General features: G+C 42.9%; 2 protein-coding genes across 10 annotated transcripts in view; both read left to right on the top strand.

The window, feature by feature from the left end:
• Nucleotides 1-3,132, top strand: part of als2b (alsin Rho guanine nucleotide exchange factor ALS2 b) — a 42,784-nt gene extending 39,652 nt beyond the window's left edge. For all 4 annotated transcript variants that reach the window (XM_061776336.1, XM_061776327.1, XM_061776316.1 and 1 more), the window contains 3 exons: nucleotides 411-560; nucleotides 650-746; nucleotides 1,264-3,132. In XM_061776336.1, coding sequence (XP_061632320.1) covers nucleotides 411-560; nucleotides 650-746; nucleotides 1,264-1,302 — 286 coding nt within the window. In that variant the 3' untranslated portion in view covers nucleotides 1,303-3,132. The remainder of the gene's footprint in view (nucleotides 1-410; nucleotides 561-649; nucleotides 747-1,263) is intronic.
• A 145-nt stretch (nucleotides 3,133-3,277) lies between these two features.
• On the top strand, nucleotides 3,278-13,618 carry mpp4b (MAGUK p55 scaffold protein 4b). Of its 6 annotated transcripts, none has more exons than XM_061776437.1 (22): nucleotides 3,278-3,678; nucleotides 4,163-4,263; nucleotides 4,360-4,481; nucleotides 5,067-5,144; nucleotides 5,222-5,305; nucleotides 5,380-5,514; nucleotides 7,436-7,517; nucleotides 8,643-8,728; nucleotides 9,133-9,204; nucleotides 9,287-9,483; nucleotides 9,562-9,617; nucleotides 10,450-10,467; nucleotides 10,555-10,596; nucleotides 10,683-10,703; nucleotides 10,831-10,845; nucleotides 11,450-11,491; nucleotides 11,586-11,759; nucleotides 11,832-11,912; nucleotides 12,025-12,118; nucleotides 12,334-12,442; nucleotides 12,527-12,661; nucleotides 12,758-13,618. In XM_061776437.1, the coding sequence occupies exons 2-22, from the start codon at nucleotides 4,206-4,208 to the stop codon at nucleotides 12,947-12,949; spliced, it is 1,893 nt and encodes a 630-aa protein (XP_061632421.1). In that variant the 5' UTR covers nucleotides 3,278-3,678; nucleotides 4,163-4,205; the 3' UTR covers nucleotides 12,950-13,618. The 6 variants fall into 6 exon arrangements, 2 of the variants coding, with proteins under 2 accessions (XP_061632421.1, XP_061632414.1); XM_061776430.1 differs by having other exon boundaries at nucleotides 9,130-9,204; XR_009788949.1 differs by lacking the exons at nucleotides 9,133-9,204; nucleotides 9,287-9,483; nucleotides 9,562-9,617; ... (9 more) ...; nucleotides 12,527-12,661; nucleotides 12,758-13,618 and adding exons at nucleotides 5,842-6,226; nucleotides 6,362-7,205 and having other exon boundaries at nucleotides 8,643-8,695.
• Nucleotides 13,619-13,621: the final 3 nt, after the last annotated feature.

Genomic DNA, 13,621 nt, shown 5'->3' with positions numbered 1-13,621 from the left:
TAGTCAAGGTACCACCGCTACTTCGTTTTGCAACATTCAACCTACAGGGGGTCCTCGGTTTCCAGCAGTCGCAACATATGACATTTTGAGGTTGCAAATGGTGCGCAATGAACTAGTGTGCGGGTGGTGTTAGAATTTGTCGTCAGATCGCACAAAAAGACGTGCTAGGTTACCACTGAACCTACTGTTTTTCTATGTTGTTGTTCTATATTTATGGTCTTGAAGTGTTTTTCAAACAAAGGTTTACTGTATGACTTTGCTACTGCATTAGTGTAGGTTAGCGATACGCGATAGACTAGAATCGGGTTACATTGCTGCCGTAGGAAAGGAACGCCATTGTAAACCGAGGACCCCCTGTATTCCTGCTTTTTATTCACCTTTGTGCTGTTTACTTTGTCCATTGTTTTCAGCACAACATTCACCCCATCAGACAAGCTGCACGTGATCCAGCTGACATTCGAGGAGATCACAAAGGAAGTGCAGTCACTTCTGAAGCAGGTCTTCCTGTGGTCCATGGATGACCTATTTCCTGTTTTCCTCTATGTGGTGCTGCGTGCTCGGTTAGCTGCAAATTTGTATTCATTATAATTAATTAATTAATTGTAAGACAGACATACATCTAAATATTTCCGATTTCCTAAAACACAAGAATCAGGAACCTTGGGTCAGAGGTCAACTTGATCGAAGACCTGATGGATCCTTGCATCCAGCACGGAGAGCACGGAATCATGTTCACCACTCTAAAGGTAACCATGACACACCATAATACAGAGGTACCTTGACTTGCGAGTCTAATTAATTCTGTGCAGATGCTCTTAATTTATTCGTATCTCAAATCAACTTTGCCCATTTAAATTAATGTCGAACTCTATTCCACCCCCACAAAAAAATTCCACAAAAACCTTTCTAAATCAGAAAAAATATAGATTTTTTTTACTCTTAATTGATACTTTTTTCTCCCAGTTCACTTCCTCTCGGAACTTACTTTCTTAGGACCCATGGTTCGTAAAAGACATTTGGCAAAATACCTAAACCAAAAGTTACCTGTACTTTCAGAACTGCGGTGGCCGAATGTTGTGATTTTTGCTGCCGCCGTCTCATGGTAGAAGCTGACGCGCAAGTCAGATTTCTCTCACAGGACGTAGCATTAGTATCTCAAAAAACTCAAATTGGGCCTCTCATAAGTCATGGTACCACTGTACACTAATTGACACTCTCTGAAAATCTTTCCAACCCACTGAGATGTTCCCTGTCCTCCCGCAGGCCTGTTACTACCAGATCCAGCATGAGAGGATCACTTAATGCAGCAGCTTCTTTTCTCTTTTACTGATGCATGTGCTGTGGCTCCTCCTCCGCCATCAGCCTATCACAGGAACTCAGCTGAGGTCACTCAGCATTCCATTTGCTGCTTATAGGAGACCACCTTCCCCCCTTTGTGACAGTAAGCAGCTGTGATAGTGTTACCACCACAAATGAACCACTTCAAACTGTCCATATGTGAATCCATGACGTCTCTTCAGTTTTTTGTGTGGGATATGGAGGTGGGCAGCATTGTTACCTGGGACGACAATTGAGAGTGTGCAATTAGTAATTCTAAGTATAGTAATTCTGCTTTTTTTTTTTTTTTTTTTTTTTTCTTATGTCAGAAGACATTTTTATTCCTACAGGCTCTCTGTGGACATTATTTGCAGCCTATACAACAGTTCAAGCTGTATTTCTTCCAAGCAGCAAACATCGGTGATTGTTGTGACACAATGTCACCCACGAATGAATTCAAAAGAAGAGGAAAAGTAAAGAAAGAACAATCGAGGGGGACATGCAGCATTTGTTCTTTTTCGTGGCATGTGGCTCTATTACAAGACAAGCTTTGAAGAAAGACATCATTTGTTTTCTTCCCATTGCATTCAACAGAAATGCAGTTGGAAGAAAATAAATGATGGAATTTATGGACTGTAGTGTTTAGGTCCACACTGTCGGTACCAAAAAGTGGTACAGAAAGCATACTGAAGAGACCTGAAGAGGATATGGAAAGTTACTAATCTGAATCAAACCTGATGCATGCAAACAGTGTTAAAGGCACATTCACATTCACTCACAAATGTTCTCTTTTTGAATGCAGTAACTGCACAGATTTATTTGTCGTGTGTCCTTTCCTTTGCATCTCTGCTTTGTCCTAAAAGGGCTTGAGAGGGATTATTTTTTGTTCTCTGACGATTTTACAGTGGAAGTAATTTCAACGACTGCTGAGACCTTTATTTGAATGACACTAAAAACAGATGCAGTATTTCCCGTTCACGTCTTTCTCGACTGATAAGATGCATGTTGTGGATATAATCGATACACCCCTGTTTAAATGCAATATTTTTTTGATGAAAAAAAATGAGACCAAGATAAATCATTTTCAAAGCTTTTTTCCACCATTAAGATTACCTATAACCTGTCCAAAACAATTGAAGTTGTTTTTCTGTGCACACCCTATTATAACTGGAATGCAGCTTTGTTCAGAATCAACTAATCACTTTCAAACTCATGTTAAATGGGAGTCAGCACACATCTTCCAACATTTAAAGTGCCTTTGATTAACCCTAAATAAAGTTCTGATGTTCTAGTAGTCATTTCCTAACATTTTCTTTGCTTTGGAGCAGAAACCTGAAGGTTTTGTGCTGACACTGGTATTTCGAACTTCATAATTCGCTCCACCTTGTTGAAGAAAAACACCCCAATGCGTAATGCTGCCACCACCATGCTTGACTGGATGTTCTTTTGGTGATGTGCAGTGTTATGTTTGTGCCAACATACCTTTTGGAATTATGGCCGAAAAGTTCAACCTTGGTTTCATCCTACCATAACATAATTTCCCACGTGTTGGAGATGTTGTTATTGTCTGTTGTATAGATTATAGGTCACAATGCTTTTTCTCATTTTTTTATATCGCCAAAAAAAAAGTTTGACCAGGGGTGTTTTTGTGTCCACTTAATGTGTAATGATATAACACTGACATGAAGGAAAAGTTTTACCAGTGCTCTGGTTAATATGAATTTTAAGGCCTATTTAAGACAAACATGTTTATGAAGCACTCTTTAATTTTCTCATGGAAACCAATGGGATGTGACAATAAAAATGTTTTGTTGAGCCGTGTTTGTTATTATGTAATTTCTAACACTTGCCCCATTAAATCATAAGGGCAATACATGAAACAGAGCTCATCTCTTGTTCATTGTCAAGTGTTTTGTTCTTTAATTTTTAAAGTGTTAAAAAAATAAGATGCTTGTCACTTGAACAAATTGGGCAAAACAAATCAACTTGACCAATGATTAAGTAGTGAAGCTACTAAAGTACGTGACACCTGAATCGTCTGCGTAGCTCTGCCTGTGTGCCACCCGAGTCCGAAAGAGTTAAGATTTGTCATCTCCCTGCAAACGAGCCAGCCGGTGAGGGAGGAACTGGCTTCCGGTGGTCAGAGGCAACAGGCTCACTTGCCTGGGATTAAGTGGGATCGGGAGAGATTACAGCCCTGTCAGTCTTCATGGCTTGATGACAGTGCTGGGTTCTGTTCTTGGTTCAGTCTCTTGGGAATGATTTACCGCCAGATATTTTATGTTTGTATGCAATTGGATTGATGTGATGAAGAGCACAACATCTGGAAGATAAAATCTTGTTATCCTCTTGGACGTGCAGGTAAATACACTTTGTTAAAGACATTCAAATGTATGTTGCATGAGCATGTCATTTTAAATGCAAGTTAACATGACAGGCTGAAACAACTTGTTTGCATAAGAATACAATGTACTGTTTTTTACATTAAAACCCATAATGAAAAAAATAGCCTAGATTTGGATTCATTCTATTGTGCTTGATGAAGCAGAGATTGAGGTCTGCATCATCATGATACTATTATGAAGACATAATAGTAGCACGGTGATGTTGTAACCTCTGCGAAGTGTGCCATTAACCCATGACCTTTCACACCAACAACCAGCTCAAGAATGGATTACCATTAGATAAAGTGGTCAGCTGTCACAGAAAGGCCCCAAAAGTTTCAGGATCACTACCTGGCGCGTGGGAATTATATTTAACATGTTGCATTTGTGAGGATGTGGTGGGGAAGTGAAGTTTCTTCGATATTGCTGTGAAAATATTATTCCGTTCTTAAAATTCGCAGACTTTTCAGCTGTTAAGGGTCAAAGGTTGGTGGTCCAGTCACCATGAGGCAGGAGGTGGAGGCTCAGGTGTTAAGCCCCCACTATGAACTGGGAGAGCAGGGTGAGTAGAGAGAATAGAGTGTCATATTTGTCCGCACTAATGGCGCATTGTAGCCAGCTGTGTCTAACTGAGTGGTTGTACGGGCACGTTTTGCAGGCCTTCGTCAGATCGTGACAGATGTAGTAGAAGAGGTGAGGTGTACGCTGAATCAGGACATTGATGGAGCAGAGATTCTCCACAGTCTGCTCAACGCTTCCTGGCTGCAGTCACTGCTTAAGGTGCACGCTCGCACACATTAACTACTCTTTCATTATTGAGGTACAGTATCTGCTTGATATGTTGTCCATTAACATTAACGTACCTTTAAGCTCTGGTTCTAATTCTAGGCCCATAACACCACAAACACATTCATAGAGAAAGTATGTTTTACACATCATAACGGAGTTCCTCAGGAACTACCAAGCTCAGTACCCACACATCCTAACCTATACATCTTAATAATTACGTTACCACAGGGCCCCAAGAATTATTTTGTAAGTTGAGGAACAAGAAGAATTATAACTGTTTCAGGAAAGACCAAATTTGGAATACGAAGTGGCTCCTACAAGCACACCGGATTGCAGGCTCTAAAAGCAGGTCTTTGGTAATGGCAAAGTCAGGGTTAACAATTTACTGGACCTCTTTCAAGTTCTGCAGGTTTTAAACTCATACTTGCTAGCTGATGATAAAGTTCTCTTTGTTCAACAAGACTGGATCAGCAGAGTCTTACTTCAGCATCACCACCTCATCACCTTCTACTCAGGAAGGCGAAAGATCTGGTCCACCACATGAACACAGGAATGATGATGTCACACTTTTAACAGGTTTATGAGTGTCTTCAAAGGTACCTGCGAGACTCCCCAACAGCAGTTCTGGACTATGCCTCCGGACTCTCATTTCAGGTTTCACTCCAGTTTGCTTCAGATGCTTTTCTGTTGCTTGATGTTTGCTTCACACTGATTTTGTCCTTCTTCTGCAGCTGCTGATTGACATCAAGGCACTGCCAGGCTGCTCCGAGGAGGCTAAGGAGCTTGACCGACTCCTGCGACAGCCTCACCTTCAGGTACCCCAACTCATTTACATACATTTACTTAGTTTTTGGGCAAATTGTATGAACATTTTGCGTTGTCTATGCAGGCTCTGCTTTCTGCACATGATACCGTGGCCCAAAAAAACTATGAGCCTGTGTTGCCGCCAATGTCAGCTGAGGTTCCAGATGAAGAGGAGGAGGCCACAAGGATCGTGTGCCTGGTCAAGAACAAACAGCCGCTGGTGAGCTGCCAGGAGAAAACTGTTCTTGGGTTGGGTTTCAATCAGATGAGCTCTGAGCCTATTCAGTATTTAGAGCAGAACTGGGTCACATTTTGATGGGATCACCCTGTGCCAGGTTTTCTGCATGAGTCCCTTTGACATGCAATCTAGTTTTTTCATGTTATTCATTAGTGTTTTCCAATGTTTGCTTCTGTTTCGAATAATTCTTAACATTCATTACCCTGATTGCGTTGTGAGCCTGCAGATGGTGTGATCAGCAGAAACCACCAGCTTGAAACAAATGTCAAAACAAACAAGTGTCCTTTGAGTCCTTTTGTTGTCTCACAGCTTTGCAACCATCTGAGAACTTGTTCACAACTGCCTGCCATGTCCCCTCCTGTGGCAAAAAAAACAAGCGCTGGGATCTGCAGTCACTGGGATACTCTGAGGCGCCTAACACGACAGAGGCTTCACTTAGCGGGGGTAATGGGGTCTACGCACATCTCAAGCCCTGATGAGAAGGGTTCAGCAGTGTGTAGCGTGCACAGAGGCAGTTACCCATCAGCTGAGGTTGTGTGTCACCCAAGTGTTCGGCCACGCCGCCCATCTTGCTACATGGGCATGAGCCGCACTTGCAAACCAATGAGCCAGTGCAGGGTTTGTTACGCCGACCTCCTCTGGCAGAAGAACGTGAACCACTCTGCTCCCTCAGTCTACAGGTCGGTCCTGATTGGTAAGAAATTATCTGACCATCATCCATCCTCAACCACGTTGTCCTCTTCCATCATCTATCACGCTGGCCATCACTGTTCAATGATTGTAACACAGGGGTCCGTCTCTTTTCTTTTGGGAGACAACTTCATTGAAGAGTTAGACGGCAGAAATGAGGATCAACCGTCTCCGCCGCCTATCCATGCCCCCAACGCGCCCCAGCGATGGGCTCTGTCTCCGCCTTGCCTCTCCATACCCTACTACGCCAACGTGGACCACTACCCACAGCCAAATCTGCCTCCAAGGCTAAGAAACCAGAGCCCGCAGATTCGCACAGCGCCCCCCAGCCCCATGTGCCCCCACCGCCTGGTAAAGATCCCTCGGGACACTCCTGTGGAGCTCGCCAAGCAGGAGAGTCTGGACGAATTGCGGAGCACAGTGCAGCTGGCCGCTAGCTCGATGGAGAGCAGCACCAAGGACATCCAGCTCCTAGGGGAGAAGATGGCAACTGCAACAGAGCGCATGTCTGAAACAGTCCAGGGAAACTCTCAAGCTTTGAACTTGCTCAGCCAGGTAGTAGAGCGGCTTCAGATGGTCCTCAATACCAACAGAACCGAGAGGAGCCCCCAACTAGCTAAATGTGCAGATGCTGAGCAGCACAGGATGCCCAACAAGAGCAAAGTGCAGCGTCCATCCCTTTCCTCCATGCCTTCGCTGATATCGTCATCCTCCAGCTCGCTCAGCAGCTGCCCAGATAAGCCCTCCACCTCCCGAGCTAGCAGTTGTCTGCCTGGATCCTGCCGTGGATCACCCCACTTCAAGCCCCAAAATCCTCCTTCATCGCATCCTTTGACTAACGGTAACTTGGGAAAAGCCAAAGAAGCTTCCTTCGCGGTAAGAGGAGGTCGCTCCAACCAGCGGAAGAAAGGGAAGAAGACAGTGACGTGAGAGGCGCAAGACAGCAAAAAGTCCACCACTTGGATCTTTTCAAGCTGCTTTGTGTTAGTTGCATATTTTTTGGGTCATTTACGTTTCCATCTTCATCGTTTTCCTGCATTCTTATTTCCATTTTCACTCTCTGCTCTGCTTGACAGTCATTTGTGTTTGTTTTCTCCCTTTCTTTCATCTTACTACAGCCACTCTGGACTCTTCATTTAATTGAATCCATTGGGTGTGCCATTGCTCCTCAACTGCACCTCCCATTTCTTATCTGGTCTCCTTTCTGTTTTAGGGAGCAACAATAAAGAGAAACGAAGTTACTGGGGAGATCTTTGTGGCTCGGGTGATTCATGGAGGACTGGCTGACCGCAGTGGTGAGTTCTGCCTTTAACTCTCACAGGTACATACTGTTCAGGACAAATCTATGAGTTTTGACATTTGACAGCAATAAAAAAATAAATGGGAAAAAATACTATAGGGCTAAATTTCATTCCCCCCTCGAAATATAATGACTTTTCCTAAAGTGACCCAAAATACACAAAAGTGAACATCATTTTAAATGTCATTGTTATGTAAAGCTGCAGCATATTTTGTGTACACTGGGGCTGTTCCGGGTGAATATTTGCCATGTCTACTAAAATGCATTGTAGATTAACCATCCATCCATCCATCCATTTTCAACACCGCTTATCCTGGTTAGGGTCGCGGGACGCTGGAGCCTATCCCAGCTGACTTCGGGCGAAAGGCGGACTACACCATGAACTGGTCGCCAGTCAGTCGCAGGGCACATATAGACACGGACAACCATTCGCACTCACATTCACACCGTCACTGAGTGGGAACTGAACCCACGCTGCCTGCACCAAAGTCAGGCGAGTGTACCACTACACCATCAGTGACTGTAGATTAACCAATGTGTGTTAAATCAAAGAAGAAGATTATAATAGTGGGGACCTTGAAACTGCACATACCATAAATGTGTGTTTTTAATGGGAAAGTGGTAATAGTGTTCAAGGGGGAGCTTGACACTTTCCCAGGTACTGTCTGTGTTTCCATCACATTTTTACAGGTTCTCACATAAACATGCACCTGTTGGTCTTTGAAGGGTCATTGGAGGTATCTCGAAGCAGTAAAAGACTAAATCATCTGTGTGTGTGTGTGTGTGTGTGTGTGTTTTATGGGACGGTGTTCACTTGCGAATTTGAAAACTCGACCTGTGTTCCCAGGAAAAATGCACCTGTTGGTTTAATCATTTACTTATTAATGTCAGACAGACTGTTAATAAATTTTGAAATGAACTTTAGCTCATAATATAAAGTACTAACAATTACAGTAGGATGGGGATATTCTGCACCTGGGTCAAATTTGGCCCGAAACATACTATGGGTGCATGGAAAATAAAGAGTACTGTATATAAGGGTTAAGTTAGTTGTGTTAGTGATGCAGGTCATGAAGGTCACTGAAGCCCCAGTGAAATTATGAATGATTTGTGTGAGCAGGTTTGCTTCACGCGGGTGACCGGATCATAGAGGTGAATGGATTTCCGGTGGACGGCTTGGAGCCAGAGCAAGTCATTCAAGTTGTGGTAGGTTGGTGGATTTCATACACATCAATCCTATCAACTTTCATGTTTAGTAACACGTCAGTGTTGTAAAGTATCGTTAAACTTTTAAGGTTGAACACAACGTTCCGATCGACTCTGATTTGTTCCGATTTTGAAACAATTTTTCCCATCGAAAAGAATCCTTTCCAACCAGCTCTCACTATCATAAAACTATCTAACTGTATAGGACATTTTTAAGTGAAATTTTTACTTCCTTATCTATCATGCGAGCGTAAAGAAGGTTGGTTCAAACTCCAAACTTTTTTGGCAACTTGTGCCAAATTTCCTCCCAGACAATTTGGTCAAATTCTAAATGATGTAATCGCAGTGGCATTAAACTTTAGGTATGAATAAGTCTCCTCCACTGTTTTCATTCCAACCAGCAGGCCAGAGCGCAAGGAACCATCATTTTCAAAGTGGTTCCCATCACCGACAGGCCGATTCACAGCCACACAATGGTGAGTTGTCCTCTCTTCCCACTTCCGTCCTCACTTCCTGACTCATCCTCTAACTTCTCTAAATTATCTTGTTACCCATCAGCTTTACGTGCGAGCTATGGTGGACTACAGCCCTCAACAAGATCCCACCATCCCCTGCACAGACGCTGGCGTGAGCTTCAAGAAAGGCGATGTTCTGGAAATCGTAGATCAGACGGATTCTCTGTGGTGGCAAGCCAAGAAACTGCCCAGCGACATGGCCTGTGCAGGCCTTATTCCCTCCAGCAAACTGCTTAAACGGTCACTTCAGCCCTCTGCTTCTAGCATGTTAGACAAAGATGTTAAATTAGCCTAACATGGATGTGCATGTTATTGCAGGAGGCAGAGGGACTTGTTGCCTTATCAGCCGCACACCTGCATCCAAATACAAATACGTGAGTTCACCCAATTTGAACAATCATACACCCGTACAGTATGAGCCGGATTTACTAAAGGTTTGCGAGTGCAAAAACAAGCTTCTAACTTCATTGCATGTGAAAACACGTGGAAACTGATGTACTAACCGGGCACACCCAGGATGTCTGCCAAACGGGAAGAATTGCCACACACTTTTGTTTTATGTGTTCTAGAAGGAGTAGATGCAAATAGGTGAATTTAGCAGGCACAATGTAATTTATCAAACCTAAGAAGAATTGCAATGACTGATTTTGCGAAAGGCAGGTGCAAACTATGCCTAACGTGACTGTAATAACTGTGGCACGGAGGAGGCATAAGCAAAATGAGAGGATATTTTCCATTTGTGTAAACAATTTTAGAAGTGAAACTAAATTATTGTGGCATAACTGTCTCTTTGGCAGTGCGATTTTGGAGCTTCTGAATGATCTATGGGGTGATGTAGAACCAGTCACAAGAAGGAGTCATGGGATATAACCTAAGACAAAATGCTTTTCAACTCTGTATTTTCTTCTGCCTGGGACAATTCAGCGCACTGTGGCAATTGGTGCTGGCCACTCCCAGAGCAGTTTTTCAGGTGTGCTGTCTCACATTTTAAATGCAATGTTTCGCAGGACACATCCAATTACCACACACTCGGGGTGAGTCATGTCAAACGAAACATGGCTTTTTTGCAGTCTGCAGCTTCCTCAAAATTATCGGAGCGATAATTTATTTTGTGTAACTCAATAATATTTGGGATCTTGGAATCAGGCACCACGTCTACATACTAAATGCATGTAAATGTTTTTTCACTCCCTTGCTTTGCTGAAGTGAGCACGGTGGAGGAAGGTAAGGCTTAGTTACCAATTTGAATGTAACATTATACACTCGCCAGTTCAAATGTATGACATCTTTATCTCAATTTTCTCCTCACAGAGGCGGACTTAATGGCCATTGATGAAAAATGTGTTGAAGCAGGTAAATGTTCACCCAATGCATTTGCTGTGAAATTAAATGTCAAATAATTCCACCGTGTTTTTTTTTCTTCTCTCTCTTTCTGCCAGATGAGGAGGCCTTTGAATCTGGTAGGTAAGTCTTTGTGAACTCAATCAGTGCTGGTTTGTTATGATGTGTGAAATGTGTTGCCATGTTTCCTCTGAATAATAATCTTTTACGTCTTCTTTTCACATGCCATCTAATTCGGAACAACAGACGAACTCAGAGACGGTGAGAGATTAAACTTCAGCGTACCAAAACTGACCTAAATTCAAATGGATAATTTACAATTCATTGAACTTATTAAACTGATGTCCGGTGTAATTCAATTTAGTGTGTCCCTGATAAATTACAAGATGGGAATTGAAGGATTCAATTGTTTTAGGACTTTTTACCCTTCCCTCCTTTGATTATTTTCACAGTTTCTGTTGAAGACAGACATTATTATTATTACGCTTCTCGGCATGCTGCCTAAAGGGGACGTATTATGGAAAGTTATAGACAAATAGCACTTCATCCGAGCCCTCCAGCAGCTATTGTTCAAAAACCAAGCAAAAACATATCGAGTGACTTTTGTGTACTTTTCTGTACTAAGCATTGGCAATGCAGTACAGCGGGGCAGAGTGAGCACAGTGGCGGTTCTAGCCCGTTCTTAGTGGGGTGTCTCGACTGGGTCTAAAGGTTTGCTGGTCAGAAATATTGACTGACTAGTCCGGTCACATCCTATCCATTTTGCCAACAGGGGGGTTGACTATTCATGCATAAATTGTCAATTTCTGTCGTAAATCTATATTTCCATTTACTTCCCATTTGAATTGTTTTCCTGTCAATACAGAGGGCGATGATTTCAGCAGCAGCGTTGAGGGAGTGTACCTCGGTATGTCATCAATCTCTCATTGGCATTTCAACATAATGGTTCGTTAGAAATTGTGTGGTGTAGAACAATGTAGAAGTGATGTTTTTTTTCTCAGCTGGTTTTAGGCGCAGCTTGCGTCTATGTCGCAGACGCTTTCACAGCACCGCCCTAACGTCTTGCCCCACTGACTGTTCCAATAATTGCAACAGTGCTCTCCACTGTGCCTATGAGGAGGTGGTGCACTACCAGCGCAGTTCCAGCGATGTGCACCGCCTCATTGCCCTATTAGGTATGACTTTTTGCATCTCACAAAAAACTTTTTTGGTTAAGTGTTGGAAAATGCAACAGTCTTTTGTCGTAGGTCCATCGGGTGTGGGTGTGAATGAACTTCGCAGGCGCTTGATTGAAATGAATCCCAACACATTCCAAGGAGCAGTACCTTGTATGTGGCCAACCATTAACCATATTTGTATAAGAACACATACAGTTGATATCCAGAGTGAAAGAAAAACACTACAACCAAAATGTTAATGCTTTCTGTTTCCCTGTGCCAGACACCACAAGACCACCCAAAGGATACGAGGAGTCTGGCAGAGAATATCACTTCATCACTCGAGAGGTCTTTGAAAACATGGTGTACAAAAGCAGGTGTGACTGCTTCTTATTTAATTCCACAAATGACTCCAAATACTGTATATATTCATAGATAATCAACGACAATTGTTGATGGCCCAGTATGTATAGGGACCATAATATCTGTTCAACATCAGCTCCACAACTGGAACCTCCTTCCTTACCCAGTTATCAAGATTAGAAGAGAAAGTTCTAATTGTTCTTGTGTTTGCACTCACAACGGCCTGCAGGTTCTTGGAGTATAGCGAGTATAAAGGGAATCTGTATGGCACCAGCAGAGACACTGTGAGAGAAGTTTTAAACTGTGGGAAGATCTGTGTCATTGACATTGAACCAAATGTAAGTGGATGGCGATACTTGCATACAAAACAATGAATACTTTTCCAAAATGATATAGAATTTCTTTACATTTACCACATTTAGGCCATTCCGGCTGTGAGAACACATGACCTCTGGGCTTTTATCATCTATGTGAAGCCACCGCCTGTGGAGCAACTCAGAGAGTCGAGACAAGACTCGAACATAACCACTGACTACTACGTCAACCGCCCCTTCAAAGTGAGTGGATGGATGGATGGAAGCATGTGATCTATGTGCAAGATGTTGACAGTACAGAGTTGGAGGATTGTGTTTAATGTGCCCTCCATCCAATAGGATGAAGACTTCCAGGAGATGGAGGAGGCCGCCCGGAAGCTGGAGTCCCACTACTCACAATTCTTTGACGATGTGATTATTAACAATGACTTGCAGGAGTCCTGCGTCCAGTTGCTGACAGCGGTTAGGAAGGCGCAGGATGAGCCGCAGTGGGTTCCCACCAACTGGATACGACCCACCACAGCCACATAGACAAAAATGTAAGAGGTTAAAGAGAGATGTACCCCCTGTTATCATGGTAGCAATTTACTGTGAAAGATGTTTTGTGATCAGCACAACAATGTAAAGAGCATATCCCAGCTGACTTTGCTGCGAGAGGTGGATTACACCCTGGACTGGTCGTTAGCCAGTTACAGGGAACATACTTTATAGATATTCACAGCCATGGGGAATTTAGTCTTCAATTAAACTAAATGTAGGAGGATGCTAGAGTACCAGGAGAAAACTTGCCCAAGCATGGGGAGAACATGCAAACTCCACACAGGAAGGCCGGAGCTGAGATTTGAACTCAGAACTTTGGAGCAGACACGCTAACCCACTAGATCACCGCACTGCCCAATTTATGGCTGCATCCATTGTAATAATATTTCACCTCCTGTCTCTCATTCTTATACACTTACCTGCGGGAGCATGATTTGATTTGTTCAATGTTTACAATTTGGACTGTGAGGTAAATTATCTTATTTGTTGTGCTTGCTTTTTGTTCATACTGTATTTTAAAATGGGTTGCTGCATACAACGCATAACAAAACAAAACTTGGTGTTTACATTCTTGTTAAAAAAAAATAATCTTGTGAAATTCAACATTGGCGATTTGGTACTTTGAAATCTTTGTGATGATAATAAACCTGTCAAGTTTTACTG

The sequence above is a fragment of the Phyllopteryx taeniolatus genome, chromosome 1, assembly GCF_024500385.1.
Source record: "Phyllopteryx taeniolatus isolate TA_2022b chromosome 1, UOR_Ptae_1.2, whole genome shotgun sequence".
Classification (NCBI taxonomy): Eukaryota; Metazoa; Chordata; class Actinopteri; order Syngnathiformes; family Syngnathidae; genus Phyllopteryx; species Phyllopteryx taeniolatus.
This window is presented reverse-complemented; position numbering and strand designations above follow the sequence as displayed.

Bases quoted from the DNA above. Each gene is read 5' to 3' on its own strand.
- mpp4b (XM_061776430.1), top strand. From the start codon at position 4,206: ATGAGGCAGGAGGTGGAGGCTCAGGTGTTAAGCCCCCACTATGAACTG. The intron at 5,306-5,379 runs GTACCCCAACTC...TTGTCTATGCAG, and splicing joins TGCGACAGCCTCACCTTCAG to GCTCTGCTTTCTGCACATGA. The intron at 7,518-8,642 runs GTGAGTTCTGCC...TTGTGTGAGCAG, and splicing joins AGGACTGGCTGACCGCAGTG to GTTTGCTTCACGCGGGTGAC.